The sequence below is a fragment of the Mus pahari genome, chromosome 8 (genome assembly GCF_900095145.1).
Source record: "Mus pahari chromosome 8, PAHARI_EIJ_v1.1, whole genome shotgun sequence".
Lineage (NCBI taxonomy): Eukaryota > Metazoa > Chordata > Mammalia > Rodentia > Muridae > Mus > Mus pahari.
In genome coordinates, this window is record NC_034597.1 from 17,339,701 (window position 1) to 17,356,658 (window position 16,958).

The 16,958-nt window shown below is 51.6% G+C and overlaps 1 protein-coding gene across 1 annotated transcript in view; it reads left to right on the top strand.

The window, feature by feature from the left end:
• Anxa11 (annexin A11) overlaps positions 1-16,958 on the top strand; it is a 43,531-nt gene that overhangs the window by 18,548 nt on the left and 8,025 nt on the right. Inside the window, exons 2-10 of the mRNA XM_021202942.2 lie at positions 7,292-7,354; positions 8,496-8,608; positions 11,152-11,562; positions 12,612-12,699; positions 12,905-12,999; positions 13,428-13,541; positions 15,316-15,406; positions 15,766-15,845; positions 16,019-16,075. Coding sequence (XP_021058601.1) covers positions 7,300-7,354; positions 8,496-8,608; positions 11,152-11,562; positions 12,612-12,699; positions 12,905-12,999; positions 13,428-13,541; positions 15,316-15,406; positions 15,766-15,845; positions 16,019-16,075 — 1,104 coding nt within the window. The 5' untranslated portion in view covers positions 7,292-7,299. The remainder of the gene's footprint in view (positions 1-7,291; positions 7,355-8,495; positions 8,609-11,151; positions 11,563-12,611; positions 12,700-12,904; positions 13,000-13,427; positions 13,542-15,315; positions 15,407-15,765; positions 15,846-16,018; positions 16,076-16,958) is intronic.

A 16,958-nucleotide genomic window follows, 5' to 3' on the forward strand; every position in this document is an offset into this window, starting at 1 on the left:
GGTTTCTCTGTATAGCCCTGGCTGTCCTGGAACTCACTTTGTAGACCAGGCTGGCCTTGAACTCAGAAATCCACCTGCCTCTGCCTCCCGAGCGCTAGGATTAAAGGCGTGCGCCACCACGTCCGGCGAGCTTTCTTAAACAAACAAGCAGGGCAGTGGATAGGCCTAGAGCAGTGGCCCTCACTCTTCCTAATGCCGCAACCCTTTGACACAGTTCCTCATGTTGTAGTGATCTCCTAACTATAAAATCATTTTTGTTGCTACTTCATCACTATAATTTTGCTACTGTTATGAATCATAACCTAAACATCTGATATTTGGGATGTATTTTCATTAATATGAAATGACCCAAGGGTCATGACCCACAGGTTGAGAACTGCTGGTCTAGATGAATGGAGATATTGGCCTTGAAGCAATGTTTTTTATTCTTTTAACTTTAGTTCTTTTAATACATCATTTATTTTTGTCTTGTGTACATTGGTGTTTTGCCTGTCTGTGTGAGGTGTCAGAAGCCCTGGAACTGGAGTTACTTATAGACAGTTGTAAGTTACCATGTAGGTGCTGGGAATTGAACCCAGGGCCTCTGGAAGAGCAGTTGGTGCTCTTGACTGCTGAGCCATCCATCCCTTCAGCTCCCTGAAACACTCCTTTGCTGAAGCTGGGGGTTGAGCATCTGTTGTCCTATTCTGCTTATAGATAGTCTGCATGCCAACCACTGCTCATCAGAGCCTCGATCATATGAGTCATTTCGTGAAACTGCAAGCCACTGCTGCGTATGCAGTGTGCAAGGCCAGCTCTGATGACTGAGTGTGCCTATGTAGGGACTGGGCGTGTCCGACTGCCCTCTTCCCTCAAGCCAGCAGCCCCATCTTCCTGGAGAGGGAAGGAAGTTCTGTGAGTTAAGGCACTAAAAGTTCCAGGAACCTCCAGTTCAAAACCTGTCCCCTGTACCATTTCTCCTGTCCTTGGAAGGAGGGTCTTAAAGCAGGTCACTGGTGACAGAGCCTCCTGGGGCCATCAGACAAATGGTTACCCGTGTAGGAACTCAGCCCTGCTTGGGAAGAGAGCAGCTTTTCTGACTGCTACCCCAGACTGGGAGAGGGGATAGTGTCCTGTCTGTCTGCTTTGAGTTTCTATGGATTGCTTATATTTTGTATTTTCAAAGTAAAATTTATAGAATCGTGTCTTTTTTGAGACAGCATCTTCCTGTTCAGCCCAGGTTGGCCTTGAAATCATGGTCCTCCTCCCACAACATCCCGACTTTTGCCAAGTGGTGGGATTATTTGCATGCTCCAGCATCTCAGTTTGTGCGGGGCTAGGGATCAAGCCCAGGGCCTCACTGAGTCAGAAGCAGCAAGCGCAGGACCAGCTGCAGCCCCTCTGCTCATTGCTGGCTTGATGTCCAGTAATGTTTAATTTTCTGGAGCTTGGATTGCAGTGTATCCATTCATCTGCCAGTGGGCAGTTGTGGGTAACACTGCTACATTGGGATCTGAGCTACAACCTCAAAAGGCTTTTTGTAGGAAGTGTGTGGGGTCTTTGTTGGGGGTGCTCTTGAGGAGTGTATTGCCATTCTAACCCTCCCTTTTCTTCCTCTCCACCTCTCTCTCTCTATTGAAACTTCTGAAACCCTGTCTTAAAATGAACCTTTCTTCCTTCTAAGTTGTTTATCTCTGGCATTTTGTTACAGTGACAATCCTATAAGTTTTTAATCTTACTTGGCCCAATACCAAGATCATGCTGCTTGCTAGTTTCACAAAATATGTCTAGTTTTGCAAAAAAGTGCAAAAAATTCTCTTCCTAAGGTGTTGTACCATTTAGCCTTCCCCACAGTAGTCGTCGGATCTCTCTTCTGGGCATGGACATTCTCATAGCTGTGCGGCCTGTTTCCATTCGTAACAGGTTCCTCTCCATGTACTGTCACCTCTGCGTACCTTCTGGTAAGGGACCTTCTCCGGTCTCTTTCCTATTATTTTGTCTCTATCACTATATCAGATCTATCTTTTAGGAATGTGTTCAGCCACTGTGTAGTTTTGTGGGGTGGGTGTTTTTGTTTTGAAACAAGCTCTTGTTATTTTGCATAGGCTGGCCTCAAATCCTTGTCCATAAGGGATCCCTCCATCCTCCTGCCTCAGCTGCCTGAGCAGTTGAAATTACAGGGTTCAGCACCATGTCTTGCTTTCTTTCATTTACTTAGGGAAAAAAAATATATATATGTGTGTCAGTAAGGGCTGTCAGTGCTGTGTGATTTGAACTGTTTATTTATGTGTTGGGTGAGAGCAAGTGGCTCTCAGCTGGGGAAAGCAGAGTGGTAGACCCTCCCAAGAAAACATGTAAGGCCTGATTGTCTGCTTGAGTGCCAAGGGGCTTCGGGCCCTGGTGTGGAGCCAGGTGAGGTTTATGTTCTCTTTGCCAGGCTCCTTTTGGATCTGTACTTCAGGCCTGGTACCTCAGCCAACCACCTTGTTCCTCCTGGTTTCCATCCCTTTGCAGAAAGGCCAGCTCATTCTTCCCCAGCGCCTGCAGCCAGCTCTTCTCAAAAGCCACAATCCTTTCTGTACAAAAAGGCTATTAGCATAGTGGGAGAGGTCTACAGTTTACTCACTCTGAGCCAATCAGCATCCGGAATGGCAGCTTGCTTATTAATATCATAATTGCAGAGAATCCTCTCCTGGGCAGGTGAGGAAGTGCCAAATATTTACGTATCCTGCCGGGCACCGAGCTGATGCCCTCATAGCTATTAAGCAATTAACAATTAAGAAAGCCGGGCGTGGTGGCGCACGCCTTTAATCCCAGCACTCGGGAGGCAGAGGCAGGCGGATTTCTGAGTTCGAGGCCAGCCTGGTCTACAAAGTGAGTTCCAGGACAGCCAGGGCTATACAGAGAAACCCTGTCTCAAAAACAACAACAACAAAAACAACAAGAAAATAGGAACTAGGCGGGGTGTGGTGCCATATGCCTTTAGTCCCAGCCTTGGGAGGCAGAGGTTACCCTGGCCTACAAAGGTCCAGGACAGACAGGGCTGGCTACAGAGAGAAACTGTCTCAAACAAACAAAAAAACAAACAAAAAGTGCTCAGTACAGATACAATTGAGAATACCGGGTCACAAACTTTTTTTTTTTTTTTTTTTTTTTTTGTTTTTCGAGACAGGGTTTCTCTGTATAGCCCTGGCTGTCCTGGAACTCACTTTGTAGACCAAGCTGGCCTCGAACTCAGAAATCCACCTGCCTCTGCCTCCGGAGTGCTGGGATTAAAGGTCTGTGCCACCACACCCGGCCAGGGTCATAAATTTTTATAGCCAGTTGATAGAACACATGTGGGGTTAATTACCCCAACAGGCTTGTTCTCTAAAACCAGTAAACCTTAAATTTCAAGGGTTACTACTATATAGGCAAAAATCTAGAGATAGATAGAACAAGAGGAAAAAGAATGGAATTCCCCTTCCCAGACTCAGCCGTCCCCCACCCTCTCCATCTAAAACCTTGTGCTTCCCACCCTAGTAGGAAGAGATGGAGATCTGCAGCAAACTCAGCTTATTCACACGACCCCGAAGAGACTGCCCCAGCAAACGGGCCAGCTGTCTTAATACTATGCAGGTGTCTCTGTGCCTTTATTGTTGAACCCCAGAGACTCCCCAGAGCCCCTGGCAATACAAGCCCCTCTCGTACTCCAAAAGAAGCCCCCCAGGTGGGTTCTGTATTGACAGGATACCCTGAGGCTTAGTTCTACAGGATGCGGGTCTACGCATGGTGCTCTTGGATGAAGGAGCAGTCCCACACTCATCAAGGCCCAGCAGTCTGGGTTTTAACATTCTCTACAAAGGACTTTTATGGAAGCACAGTGTCCTGGGTAATTTTACTTCAGCTTGACACAAGCTAGAATCATGAGAGAGGAGGGAAGTTCGATTTGGAAAATGCCTCCATAAGACTGGGCTGTAGGCAAGCCTGTGACACATTTTCTTAATCAGTGATTAGTGTGGGAAGGCTTAGCCCATTGTGGGTGGTACCATTCCTGGGATGGTGGTTTTGGGGCCTCTGCGTCAGCTCCTGCCTCCAGGGGCCTGCCCTGCTTGAGTTCCTGTCCTGACTTCTTCGATGATGAATAGTGATACATAAGTGTAAGCCGAAATAAACCCCTTTCCTTCCCAAGTTGCTTTTGGTCATGTTTTTATTACAGCAATAGAAACCCTAAGACACATATGGTTGTCTTATAAGTGGGAGAGGGCCACAGCTGTTTGAGTATGCACGGCTGCATTTACATGGTCCCAGTGAGGAAGGAAGGGTGACCTTTGTGCTATAGTGTTCCTGAGAGAGTCAGAGCCAGAAGCTAGAAGTTCTCTCGAGGCAGGGTTATCAGAATTAGAGCCAGATGTCTGACCTATGCAGGTGGACTCTCCATGAGGTCCCATGTTTGAATGCCAGAAGGAAGCATATGGGACAGATATGCCTGGCTGTCCGAATCACATTAGCCTTGGGAAGTAGCACTCACCCATGTACTTTTCTTCTCTGTTGAAGGATAAAGTAGAAGGCGGCTTTGGTCAGGTGGAAGGTAGCAAGCGGGTCTATTGGACACTAGCCCACCGCATTGTCCCATTTGTCACGGAGTGCGAGCAATGAGAAGGGTGAGGTCTGCAGATGTTCTCAGTCTGCCCCCTTGGGAGCTGAGGCGAGCCCGAAGGCCTTGCTGCTCAGCCGGTGATTGTTGCCCTGGGAGTTGTAGGTGGTTAGCTGCAGAGTATTGCACATGTGGGTTAATTATTTCTGGGTTCCAGTGAGTACAACATCTGACAGAATGTAAGAGAGGGGATGTGTAGGCTGCCATGATGGAGGAGGCATGGCAGGATTGGCGTGCGAAGCAGAGGCTCTTCACATCCCTGTGCACTAGGGAGTGGAAAAGCAGGACCAGGACCTTCATGGAGCTAGCCTTCTAAGGGCTAGCCCTATTGGCTTACTACTGCCTTCAGCCTGCCTCGCCTCCTGACTCTCTACAGCCTTCTAAAATATCACACTGTCTTAAACAGGTGTTCATATTATGAAAGGGACACTTGTGATTCCTATCAGTTACTTGGAAGAACATAATGCTGTGCACACCAAATCGGTGGTTACGGAACAGCTGAGAGAGCTAAGAGGGTCACAGTGAGTCACCATAGCCAGAGACTGAGGAGGGACAGAAAACTGGCAGACCCACCCACAAGAGAGATTTCACAGGAGTCCCTATAATGGCTCTATCACCCAGAGAACCAAGTTCCCATGCAATGGAGCGGGAAGCGACCCTCCTGCCCTGGGATCTCTGGGCTACCCTGTGCTTTGGGTCCTGACAGGCCTCAAGAGGGAAAGAGAAGAGGGAACAGATTCCAACAAGTCCAGATGGAAGTTGGTACAAAAATGAACGAGAGGGTGAGGCTGGAAGCTAAGTCCAGTGGGAGGAAGAGGACCCAAGGTCACTGCGGGAGGAATCCGCAGTGGAGTGGCCTTGGCGGGGCTCTTTCCAGGAGCTGGTTGCTACTTTAGCCAGGGAACTCCGCTGCAGCTCTCCCAGGAGGGAGGGCCATCCTCCAGTGTCCCGGCTGTTGGTGCTGAATGAGCCCTGTGTGTGTTATTTTTATTGTGGAAGGTACACCAAGGCTGTGTGGGATGGAAAGGGGTGGCTTCGTGTGTGGTTAGAAGTGCTTGCCTGAATGAATTGGACCTTTTCTTAAAGTTGCTTTTACTAGGCAGTCATGGACACATCTTGTCTGTACATGGAACACATCTTGTCTGTCCAGCCTGTTTTCCTTCCAGAGGTAACTGGTGTTATCCAGTAACTTGTGTACAGTGCCAAGGGTGGTCTGTGCATGTGTATACCCCCATACCTCTTAGTTTGCATGTTTCTGCCTTCTTTCTTTAAAAACAAAAAAAGATTGTGTGTGTGTGTGTGTGTGTCATGTGTGCACGGGTGCCCTTGGAGGCCAAAGGGTGTCAGGATCCCCCTGGAGCTGGAGTTACAGGCAGTCAAGAGTGGACATACATGTTAGGACCTACACATACATAGGGGTCCTGAAAAACCAGCCGTGTAAAGGGTGAGGGTCTGTAGGCTACCATATTCCATCCCTCCAAGGCCATTTCGTATTGTCCACTGTCCTCTCTTAGGGGCCAAAAAGTGAGGTAAAACTCAGGTTCCCTCTGTGGGACCAGTGGTACCTTAAGGAAATTCTGCAGCTTCGCAAGGACAGCAACCGCATTTCTTCAGGGTAGACACAATTGGCAACTAGAATATTTTAGATGGATACTGTCTAGACAGTAGTTATTAAAATGGGGACCCCAGATCCAGTACCATGACCTGGGAACTTGTTCAGAATAGGAACCAAACAAAGGTGGAGCCCTTGGCGTTTTCACAGTCCCCTAGCATAAATAATGCCCCTGTGAGAAGCAGAGTGGCTCTCCTGGAGCCTGAGGGTATGGCTGCTGAGCCCCTGCATTTCTCGTCATGGCCTTGGCCTGCACCTCTGTGCTTATTGCAGCAGCAGTCGCTGCTGTGTGGCAAGAGCAGGCAGGTTGCAGGCAGTGGCTGACCTTTGTTCCTCTGGGGCATTTTAATTGACATGGGACGCTGCTGGAGATGTGTATACAGTGGGCAAGGAGAGCAGGTGTTCTGTCTGCTTCCCTGGGCTCGTTCTATCCCTTGCGGCCTCGTTTTCCACGTAACTCTCACTTTCCTCAGGCTTTGGTTGGTACATGCCAGGCCCTTCTGAGGGCATCTCTTGTTTCCAAGAATGATGACTCCCACAATAATCAGGTTATTTTATGTTAGTGGAATGCCCAGGAGAGACACAGACCTGCTATATAAGATTGTGACAGCCCGTCTATGCTTGCAGCTTGGGTCTGACCCAGCAGGCGGGCGGGTGTGTGTGTGTGTGTGTGTGTGTGGGTGTGTGTGTGTGTGTTGGTTGTGGCGAGCTTGAGGGTTGTAGATAGGATGCAGAGAAACAGGGTCCTTCCTTGTCGTGGGAAGGATGGTGATAAGGACCATTAGATTGAGTCTTGGGCCATGCTCTACCTAGAATATGCTGTCAGAGAGCAGACCAGACCCCAGACACTTTGAACTCTTGTTGGTGGAAACAGAAACCAGGTCTGGGGGGGGAGCAGCTGTAAAGGCTTAGGGTGGGCCTGACAAAGCTGTGGACCCCCCTGGGAGGTGTGGGCTGGGGCAGGGGAAGCTAATCCCTTCTGTAGGGGCCTGGCCTTGGTTCTCAGCAGGCCTGCTCCACAGCACCCTCCACATGATCTGAATGCACTCTCTCTTCTTCTCCAGCTCTAGCCATGAGCTATCCAGGCTACCCCCCACCTGCCGGTGGCTACCCTCCAGCTGCACCAGGTAAGAGGACCCAGGGGGGGACCACCCATTCTGCAGACTTGGGGCTGGAGAGGCCTGGGGAGGCCTGCTCTACTCTGAGATTCTTTCTCTTTGGCAAACTAGCTTCAAGGCTCTTTCCCTTCCCTGGCTGTCCTCAGGGGACAAGACAGGGAGTCACAACCTACAGGAGTATCCTCCAAAGTGTTGCTACTAACACACCCACCCTGTTTCAAGTAGTATGATTTTGGATTTTGCAGCATCAGGGTCTCTCCTACTAAGGCCAATGTCAAAGGTCACTGTCCTTTTCTGTATTCCCTTTCCTGTGGCTTCCAGGATCCCCTGGTGATGGGGTGAGACCACCCAACTGGGACAGCGACTCAGCTCATCTTCCTTCTGAAGACTCGCCTGCCCCACCCTACCCTGAAATGTTTCCTGAAAACATTTGGTTTCCACAGTAGTAAGGGAACTGTGAGGGCTTCTGGGTAAGGGGACAGGGGCCACTGCACTGCAAAGATAGTTACCACTGAGGGAATCCAGCAGAAACTAGCAAATGGACCAGGGAAGTACCCTGACCACAGTCACAGGGCACATCTAGCCAAACTAGACCTTTCTCTGATCTGGCAGCAGTGACCTCAGACCCCTCTCCAGCAAAAACTGCCAACCGTGACATCACGTGTCGACTCCTCAGCCCTTACCTCAGCAGCTGGAGCTCAGACTTCAGCAGACATGAATGAGAGTGGTTCAGAGCCTTGTCCCAGGACACACAGCCAGCCATGCGGTCTCCCAAAGGGCTCCTTGACACTGTCCTCTACAGTGTCCCTGCCCTCTGATGTGGCTTCATTTCTCTCCATCTGAGAATCCTTAGCATTCCTGGAGTTCATGGCTGTCACATGCTCAGCTCAGCACAGAGCCTAAGGATGGATCTGTTCTCTCACTCAGTGATGCTGGCTTTGTGAGGACAAAGCATGCCTGCATCCCCACTGGGGTTGGATCTGCCTTCTTCCTCTGCTTTCCCTGCCCCTTTTGTTCCAGTCTCTCTGGGTCTTTATAACGTTGGCTTGATGCTGCTCTTCCTTGGTTATCACAGCAGCCCCTCCGTAGCCCTCTTTTCTGCCCTCACTGGGCCAGGGATACAGAGCTAAGGGCTTGGTGTTGCTTTCAGGTGGCGGTCCCTGGGGAGGTGCTGGCTACCCTCCTCCCAGCATGCCCCCTATCGGGCTGGATAACGTGGCCAACTATGCGGGGCAGTTCAACCAGGACTACCTCTCAGGCATGGTGAGTCAGGCCCCTGCCAAGGTATCCCTGGGCCAGTAGCTGCAGGGCTATAGGAATCAAGGATGCTTACCCCAAGTTCTCAGGGAGACCTCATGCCTGTTTCTGTGAGCATAGAATGCTGAGCAGCCACTTAGAATATGAGGTCATCTACTTAACACCCACCTACTCTGGCTCCCCCCCACCCATCTATCTTAGAGGAAGAGATCCTTGGCGCTGATGGTCTCTCGGGTCAGAGGAGATTGGGTTAGGCTGGTGCCTGCAGGAAGTTTATTGGGAATTTCTCATGAGCTGAGCATAAAGCCTGCAGGGGGGTGAGCCTATATGTGGAGAGCTGTGGGGGTGAGCTCATACACGGCTGTCCTGGTTGGGACTTGGTGGCCGTGTAGCAGGTAGGTTAGGATGTACATGCTTTTATTTGTTATTTTGCTTTTTAAAGGATGCTGTCTTATAATCCTAAATCAAATGTGTGTTTAGGGGAAACACTTCGACTAGTAGGTGCCCAAATGTATGCCAAGGCCCGGTTCTAGGGGCTGGGAATATGTGAGTGCAGCAAACAAAGCCCGTGGGCTGGAGAGAGAGCCCAGGTCTAAAGTGCTCATTCCACACCAGCATTAGGCCGAGTGCAGTTCCCAGGACCCATGTGTACAACGGCAGGCGTTGTCCTTGTAATCCCAGTGCTAGGAAGGCAGAGACTGGCAGATCCATTGGACTGGCTGACTAGGCAGTCTAGTCTACATGATGATCCCATGGCCACGGATAAATGTTGTGCCAAAAAAGGGGGATTTCTGTCTCCACGTGCATCTGCATACACTCAACTCTCAGTCCAGGCACACTTAGCATCTGTGTCAAGGAGACAGGAAATAACATAAGTTAGCAGGTGACAATACTGAGCAGTGGCAGGCACTTCTGGGCCTCATGGCAAACGCTTAGCATTTGGTAGGTGAATCTATGAAGACTGAAGACTTCCAACTCAGCCTGGGCAACATAGAGAGGCCCGGTCTTCAAAGGAAGGGCAGAGGTGGTTGAGAGAGGGAGAGAAGCGCAAGAAGATAGGAAAGTAGATACACGGTCCTGGTAGCATAGGCCTCTGACCTTAGCTTTTGGAAAACTGAAGCAGGAGGATCCCAAGTTCATGACCTGTTTGGGCTATGAAGTAGGTTCAAGGCCTGCCTGGACAATTTAGACATTGTCTCGAAATAAAAAAGTAGAAAAGAGCCGGGCAGTGGTGGCGCACACCTTTAATTCCAGCACTTGGGAGGCAGAGGCAGGTGGATTTCTGAGTTTGAGGCCAGCCTGGTCTACAGAGTGAGTTCCAGGACAGCCAGGGCTATACAGAGAAACCCTATCTCGAAAAACTAAAAAAAGTAGAAAAGAAAAGAAAGAAGCCGAAGCCGACAGAGAATGGGGTGTGCTGTTAGTGGTAGAGTGTTTACCTAGGGTGTGAGCCATAAGCTCAAGCCCCAGCCCAGGGCGGGAGGGATAGATGGGGAAGTAATAATACAGGAAAGGTTCAGAGGTGCTGGTGCGGTAATGTAGACTGAGAACCTTAAAGTGGGGATTGGAAAGGGACCCTGAGCCAGGTGGTAGTGGTGCGCACCTTTAATCCCAGCACTTGGGAGTTCAAGGGCAGCCTGGTCTACAGAGCAGGTTCCAGAACAGCCAGGGCTACACAGAGAAACCCTGTCTGGAAAAGTTGAGGAGGAAGAGGAGGAGGAGGAGGAGGAGGAAGAAGAGGAGGAGGAGGAAGAGGAGGAGGAGGAGGAGACCTCTAACAAAGATCTGACAGGATAGAGAAATGTACTATGCAAATGTCTAGGGATGGTCAGTCCTTAAGGTGCCTATGGGCCTGATGACCTTGGGGACAGTGAGCAGGCCTTGGTCATTGAAGAGGGGAAGTGAGGGATGGGGAGGGAGGGATGAAGACGTCGGGACCCATTTCTCATTGTCATACGAGGCTGAGGTGAGGATTCAGGCCCTTCTGGGCATGTGCAAACCCAGCCGGGCCTCACCTACCTCACCTTGACTAACTGTTAGCAGACTGGTGTGACAGGGCCACCTCATGCCCGCAGAAGGAACCCTGTACTTTCTGGGTCTTTGAGTGGTTAGCTCTACCTAGTTAGTGGGTCTTGGTTGGAAGAAGTAGCTTCCTCTTTCAGGTTTCCATGCTTCTTGCAGAAGGGACAGAAAGAAGTTCTGGTTTGCATGCAGAGTCCATGCATGTCAGAGCCCAGCGGCCCTGCTTGCACTGAGCCAGTGTGCCATCATCTGTGGCCAGATTGTCCTTGTCCCATAGTGGGGTGGCAGCAATCCTGAGCCTAGCACTGTGTGCTGAGCCTAGCACTGTGTGCTGAGCTTAGCACTGTGGTGCCCGCATCCATTGATAGGTATACATAGTGCTGGGGGAGTCGGGGAGGGGGTGGCGGTTCTGTAGGAGGCTCCTTGCCTAGAGCCATTGCAGAACTCCATAAGGGGAGAGTAAACAGAACAAGGTGCTTGTCTTTCCGGGCCTATGTGTCTCAGGCTCTGTTTTGTGTACTTGGCAGGCAGCCAACATGTCTGGGACATTTGGAGGAGCCAACGTGCCAAATCTGTATCCTGGGGCTCCTGGGGGTGGCTATCCTCCAGTCCCCCCTGGTGGCTTTGGGCAGCCCCCTCCTGCCCAGCAGCCTGTCCCTCCTTATGGAATGTATCCGCCCCCAGGAGGAAACCCACCTCCTGGGATGCCCTCATATCCAGCGTACCCAGGGGCCCCTGTGCCAGGCCAGCCTATGCCACCCCCTGGGCAGCAGCCCCCAGGGGCCTATCCTGGGCAGCCTCCAATGACCTATCCTGGGCAGTCACCAATGCCAACCCCTGGGCAGTCACCAATGCCAACCCCTGGGCAGCAGCCAGTGCCAAGTTACCCAGGATACTCAGGATCTGGTACCGTCACCCCTGCTGTGCCGCCAGCCCAGGTAAGTGCTTGTCCAAACTACGTTCAAAGATGGGTCTCTGGCCCAGCCAACAAGGCCTTGGGGGATTGAAGGAACAGGGAAGGCTCAGGCCTCCAGCTACAACATACACAGAAGCTCTAATTTCTCTTGTGTGCCCACCTAAGGCAAGCACACAAGGTCTGGAAGCACAGCCCTGGTGGTTGCTCTTCCGTGAGATTACTCCCGAGGCCTCCAGCCCCATGGCCTCATGCCCGGTAGGCCCCTTATGTGACTTCCTAGACGAATGTGAAGGAGTCTCAGAGTCCTCCCTGGGTAGGGAAGATTGGCAACTCCTCTGGGGTTTATTTCGTCTCATTCTGGAGCTCAGTTCGCGTTAGCAATGCCTGGAATTCATTGTCATGGTTACACAGCCAAACTGCCCAAGCGCAGGGCTGGTGGTATGCGCTGCCTGCCTAGTTTTAGACTATTCTAGAGGGTCCATCACCTCCTTGCTTTCATTCCGCTGCAGTGCTGCCCACTCTTCCCCACCCTGAGCAGCTGCCCACTGTTGCTCCCGTCTGTTCTCCAGCGTGCCCCTTATTGCGTTGATAACCAGCGTGTACTAGCCACCAGAAAGGCCACTCACTAGGCTACAACAAGGGGAGCACCTGAGGGGAGCACGCCTTAAAAAGGAGGAAGGTTGATTAGGGCTCACAGTTCCCATCGATGGCTTCTTGGCTTTGTGACTGTGGGCCGGTGGTGGGCAGAACATTGTGGCAGGAAGCACTTGGTGAACCAAATCTGTCTACCACATAGCAGACAAATAATGAGAGGGGCTCGAGCCCCAATATTCCCCTTCACGGACCTGCTCTGCTTCTAGTGACCTAATATCTTTCCAGCCGCTACCTCCTAGACACCGCCATTAACACGTGAACCTTGGGGCTATTTGTGTGCAGTGCTTTTGATTTCCTGCTTTGGGTACCTCAGTGCTTCGAGAAGGGGGTACTTGGGGGACAGGAGCAGGTAGAAGAGTCTTACACCTTGGGGCGGCATGGGTGGGTCGTCTTACCTGTGGCTGTTTGTCTGAGTAGTTTGGAAACCGAGGTACCATCACCGATGCTTCTGGATTTGACCCCCTGCGAGATGCTGAGGTCCTGCGCAAGGCTATGAAGGGCTTTGGTAAGAGATCAGACTGACTCCAATCCCACCTCTGCCCCTAGTTCCCTGTGCAGGTCACTGTATAGGAGGGGCAGGCAAGCCTGGCCCCTGGGAGGTGGAGGAGGAACTGTGTCAGAGGCCCAGGAGAATGAATGGGAGGCCCTAGGCTGGGAGAGTCCATGGCCACTGAGCATCCTCGTAACCACAGTGCCTTCCTGTTTCCTAGGAACGGATGAGCAGGCCATCATCGACTGCCTGGGGAGCCGGTCCAACAAGCAGCGTCAGCAGATCCTCCTATCCTTCAAGACGGCCTATGGCAAGGTGAGGTGCAGAGAGGGAAGGCAGGGAGACCAATGAGGCCTGGTTCTCCCAGAGCGAGCTCCAGGGGCTGCACCAGCCGAGCTCCAGGCCCACTGCCTCTGCTTTTCCATAGACTGGGGCCTCATGAGGCTGGATCTCCAGGATGAACCATGAGCTTAGTTAGGGTTGGTTCACCAAGATGAGCCTGTAGATACAGCACTTCTTCCCTGCCTGGCCTCACTCGCCCCTCCACTGCTCTCGGGGCATCCTGGGAGGTTTAGTTGGTGTAAGTGCTTTGGAGGAAAAGGCTTCCGGTCCATGACTGCTGACTGTGTCTAGTGCTCTGGGGTCCTCCCCATGGCTGGTCTTGATACCGTCCGCTCTATCATCTCCGGCGGTCTTCTGTCTGTGGATTTTCAAAGCGAGCGTTCATTTGTTTATCCAATCAGGATTTGATCAAGGACCTCAAATCAGAACTGTCGGGAAACTTTGAGAAGACTATCCTGGCCCTGATGAAGACCCCGGTCCTGTTTGATGTCTATGAGATAAAGGAAGCTATCAAGGTGTGTCCTTGTGCTTGTGTGAGCCTGCATAGCCACAGCCCAGGAGGAAGAGGGCTGGGCGATATGTTACCCGCTTACCACTTGCTACCTAGCCTGACTTCAGTGCGTTCCTGGCTACAGCCCGTGAGCTTTAGAAAGAGCAACTGGCAGTTTTTCCAAGGTGCAGGCAACGTGCCATTTCCTCACAGGAAATACCTATGTCTCCATCTCAGGAAATGTGACCAGGCTAGGGTTGTGGAGGGCATTGGTGATAATAAGAAGGGGTGCCAGGCTGTTGTAGGACTCTTACTAGTAAATAACAGCAACATACTTGGGAGATAGAGGCAGGTGGATTTCTGAGTTCGAGGCCAGCCTGGTAATAAATAAATAAATAAATAAATAACGGCAACATGTCTGAGGGGCCCAAGCGGCAGAGGCAGGGTCCCAGGTGAGGGTGACAAGAGGTGGGGCTAGAATGAAGACAATGGAAGTCAGAGAAGTCACCCACCTCCTGTCTGCCATGTCTGTCCTATGCTGAATCTAGAGATGTGTGTACACCCCAGACAGACATCCGGAAGAACCGACTTCCACACGGTGGCCAAATCCCGCAGCTTAGCTTGGGCTCGCTCTCTTCCTAGTTCTAGTTTGATTTTGACCATGAAGCAAGTCCCGTCTGGGCTCTACAGCCGTGTGGCTGTGTGTGTCCTGTGAGTAGAGGGCCCCTCTCTAGTCAGGCACCATGAACTACTCACTCAGAGGCACGCTGGGCACAGATTCTACCTCCACTGGAGACTGAGAGTTTTGTGCGTGATCTGGAAGGGAAAGGAGACTGGCTGAAGCCCAGCTGCCTGTTAGAGTCTAGAGGGTGGGAAGGGGTGGGGTGGGGGGCAGGGTGGCAATGGCCTGGGCCCAGTGGCTAGTACCCACCTCCAGCACGAGAAGTTGGTGGAATGCTCAAACACCACAGGAAAGGGGCTAGCTGTGCTGGATAGCCGTTGTGTACAGGAATATCCATGATGGAGACAGTGGGTGTTCTTTCAGGACACGCAGGTAGTTTCAGGTAAGGTGCCAACACGCACATCCTTTGTAAGTCCCAATAAGCTACTGGTCGCATTCGGGCAGTGGCAAGCATAAAAACACCAGCGTGTCAGCTGGATGTTCCTCACAGATGAGCCCATTTAGTCCCATGAAGGACTCCTTAGGAGGTGGGTACACATACGGTCCCTTTATAGCCAAGAAACTCGGCACAAGAAATTAAGCACTTTGCCTGAGGTCACACAGTAAGCTGCAGAGGGCCTCTGCCCCTACTCTCTGCCTTCTGCCATCCTGGGCACAGCCATTCCGTTCCTCTCTGCTGCCTTCCTTTCCTAGATATCTCCAGACGGTTCCCTCAGGACTCTAGCCTTCTTACATCCGTTATGATCGAGCTTTTAGAAACAGAAGATGATCTGCACCTCAGCCTGACCCAGCACGCCATGGCCATTGCACAGTCACTGCACACACACGCGCGCGCGCGCGCACACACACACACACACACACACACCCTTCAGTTTCCTGGTCCATGTGACCCTCATGTGATGCCTACTCTTGTCCTTGTCCTCATCTCATTGTCTGGGGCTAGGAGGGAAAATGGTTTTTGAGACGTGTGTGTGTGTGTGTGTGTGTGTGTGTGTGTGTGTGTGTGTGTGTGTCAGGGGCCTCTGTTGCTGAGCGGCACCTGCTGTCCTTCCTGATGCCAGTGAGTCCGGTCACCAGCGTGAGACCTGTGCTTTCTCTGCTTTCTCTGCTGTCCTAGGGGGCCGGTACTGATGAGGCCTGCCTGATTGAGATCTTCGCTTCCAGAAGTAACGAACACATCCGGGAGCTAAGCAGGGCCTACAAAACAGGTCTGAAGCTCCCTGACCACACCCTCTCGCCCTTGTCCATTCTTGTCCCCTGTTTCCTGTCACACCCAACTCCCTGAGCTTTGACCCAAGGCCTAGCCCTGCCTGCTGTTTACACACAGGGCAGGTGCTTACGGGTGGAAGGGGCTGAGAAAAATCTTGAGTGGATTTGGGCCAGGTCTGACCACAGGTCAGGTCACCCTGGAGTCACAGCTTGTATGAAGCCTGGAAAGTTACATGGGTCACCTGGCACCTCCAGCCTGAGTCCCCTGGACCCTTGTCATGCCAGTGCCCCCTACTGTCTATGTGTGTCTTTTGAGGTAACAGGCCTGTAGGATAGACTCTGGTGTCTGTCTTTTCAGAGTTCAAAAATACTCTGGAGGAAGCCATTCGAAGCGACACATCAGGACACTTCCAGCGGCTCCTCATCTCTCTCTCTCAGGTACCTTCCTCACCACAGGACATTAGAGAGGGAATTGGAAGTGGGGTGTGGGGGAGAAGGTTGGGGGTGAGAGGGACTGGTGATCAAAACACTGACAAATGAGTGGGGAGGGGGATGGGGAGGGTATATGCTCTTCCAAAGAGTGGCTTGGCCTTATGCCCTCTTCCTTTCAGGGAAACCGTGATGAGAGCACAAATGTGGACATGTCCCTTGTCCAGAGAGATGTCCAGGTGAGTCTGGTGGCTGGTGAGGTAGTAGTGTGGGCTAGCTGAACCACACTGTGTGGGGGTCACACTTCCTGCTTTGTGGCGAGGTGCCCTGTGGGTTCCGGGTGCTGCGGGTTTCTGAGGCACTCGGGGACTTGACATTGAGCAGGGTTCCCAGTTTTCGGGGTTTCCCACCTGTGAGAGGGACATCAGGGTAATAAATGCTGCAGCTGTTAAAGATCACGAGGACGTGGGACATCATGTGTCCTGGCGCTTTCCCACTCCGGTACCGTTAGGTGTGCGAAGGTATCTGTCTATCCAGCTGCTGAGTTCTTGGGCTTAGAAATGAGCTGTCCTTAGCCCTACATCCTTAAATTTCTGCCCTTGTCACCTTATGAATTACAGATGGAGGAAATCCAGGCGTCCGAATGCCTAGCATTATAAGTTTGTATTGCCTGGTGGCTAGTTAGGACCGTCCTACCTTCTTGGTGAGATGGCCAGACCTCGCCAAGCCTTCCAGGAAAAAGCTGACTTTGGCTCTGCCTCCCCCTCCCTTCCCAGCCTGCTCAGCCTCACCTTGGCCGGAGGAATCTCAAGGAGCTGAGAGTGTCCTTGGGTATCAGTGCCCTTCACTTCCTTGATTGTCTGAGGCCTCGGGGGCATCTTAGAGGTCGGGGGCAAGGTCACAGGTTGGCAAATATCTGGGGCTCAAACTTTCATGGGTTTTATCAGGCTGTTATGCTGTTCAGCAAGCATAATGATGTTCATATGGAGGAGGGACCAATGAGGCCCCGCATCTGGGAAGGTTTTTTTCAAGATTAATTTTTATTTTATGTGTATGAGTATTTTGCCTGCATGCCTGTCTGAGAACCGTGTGTGTGTGTGTGTGTGTGTGTGTGTGTGTGTG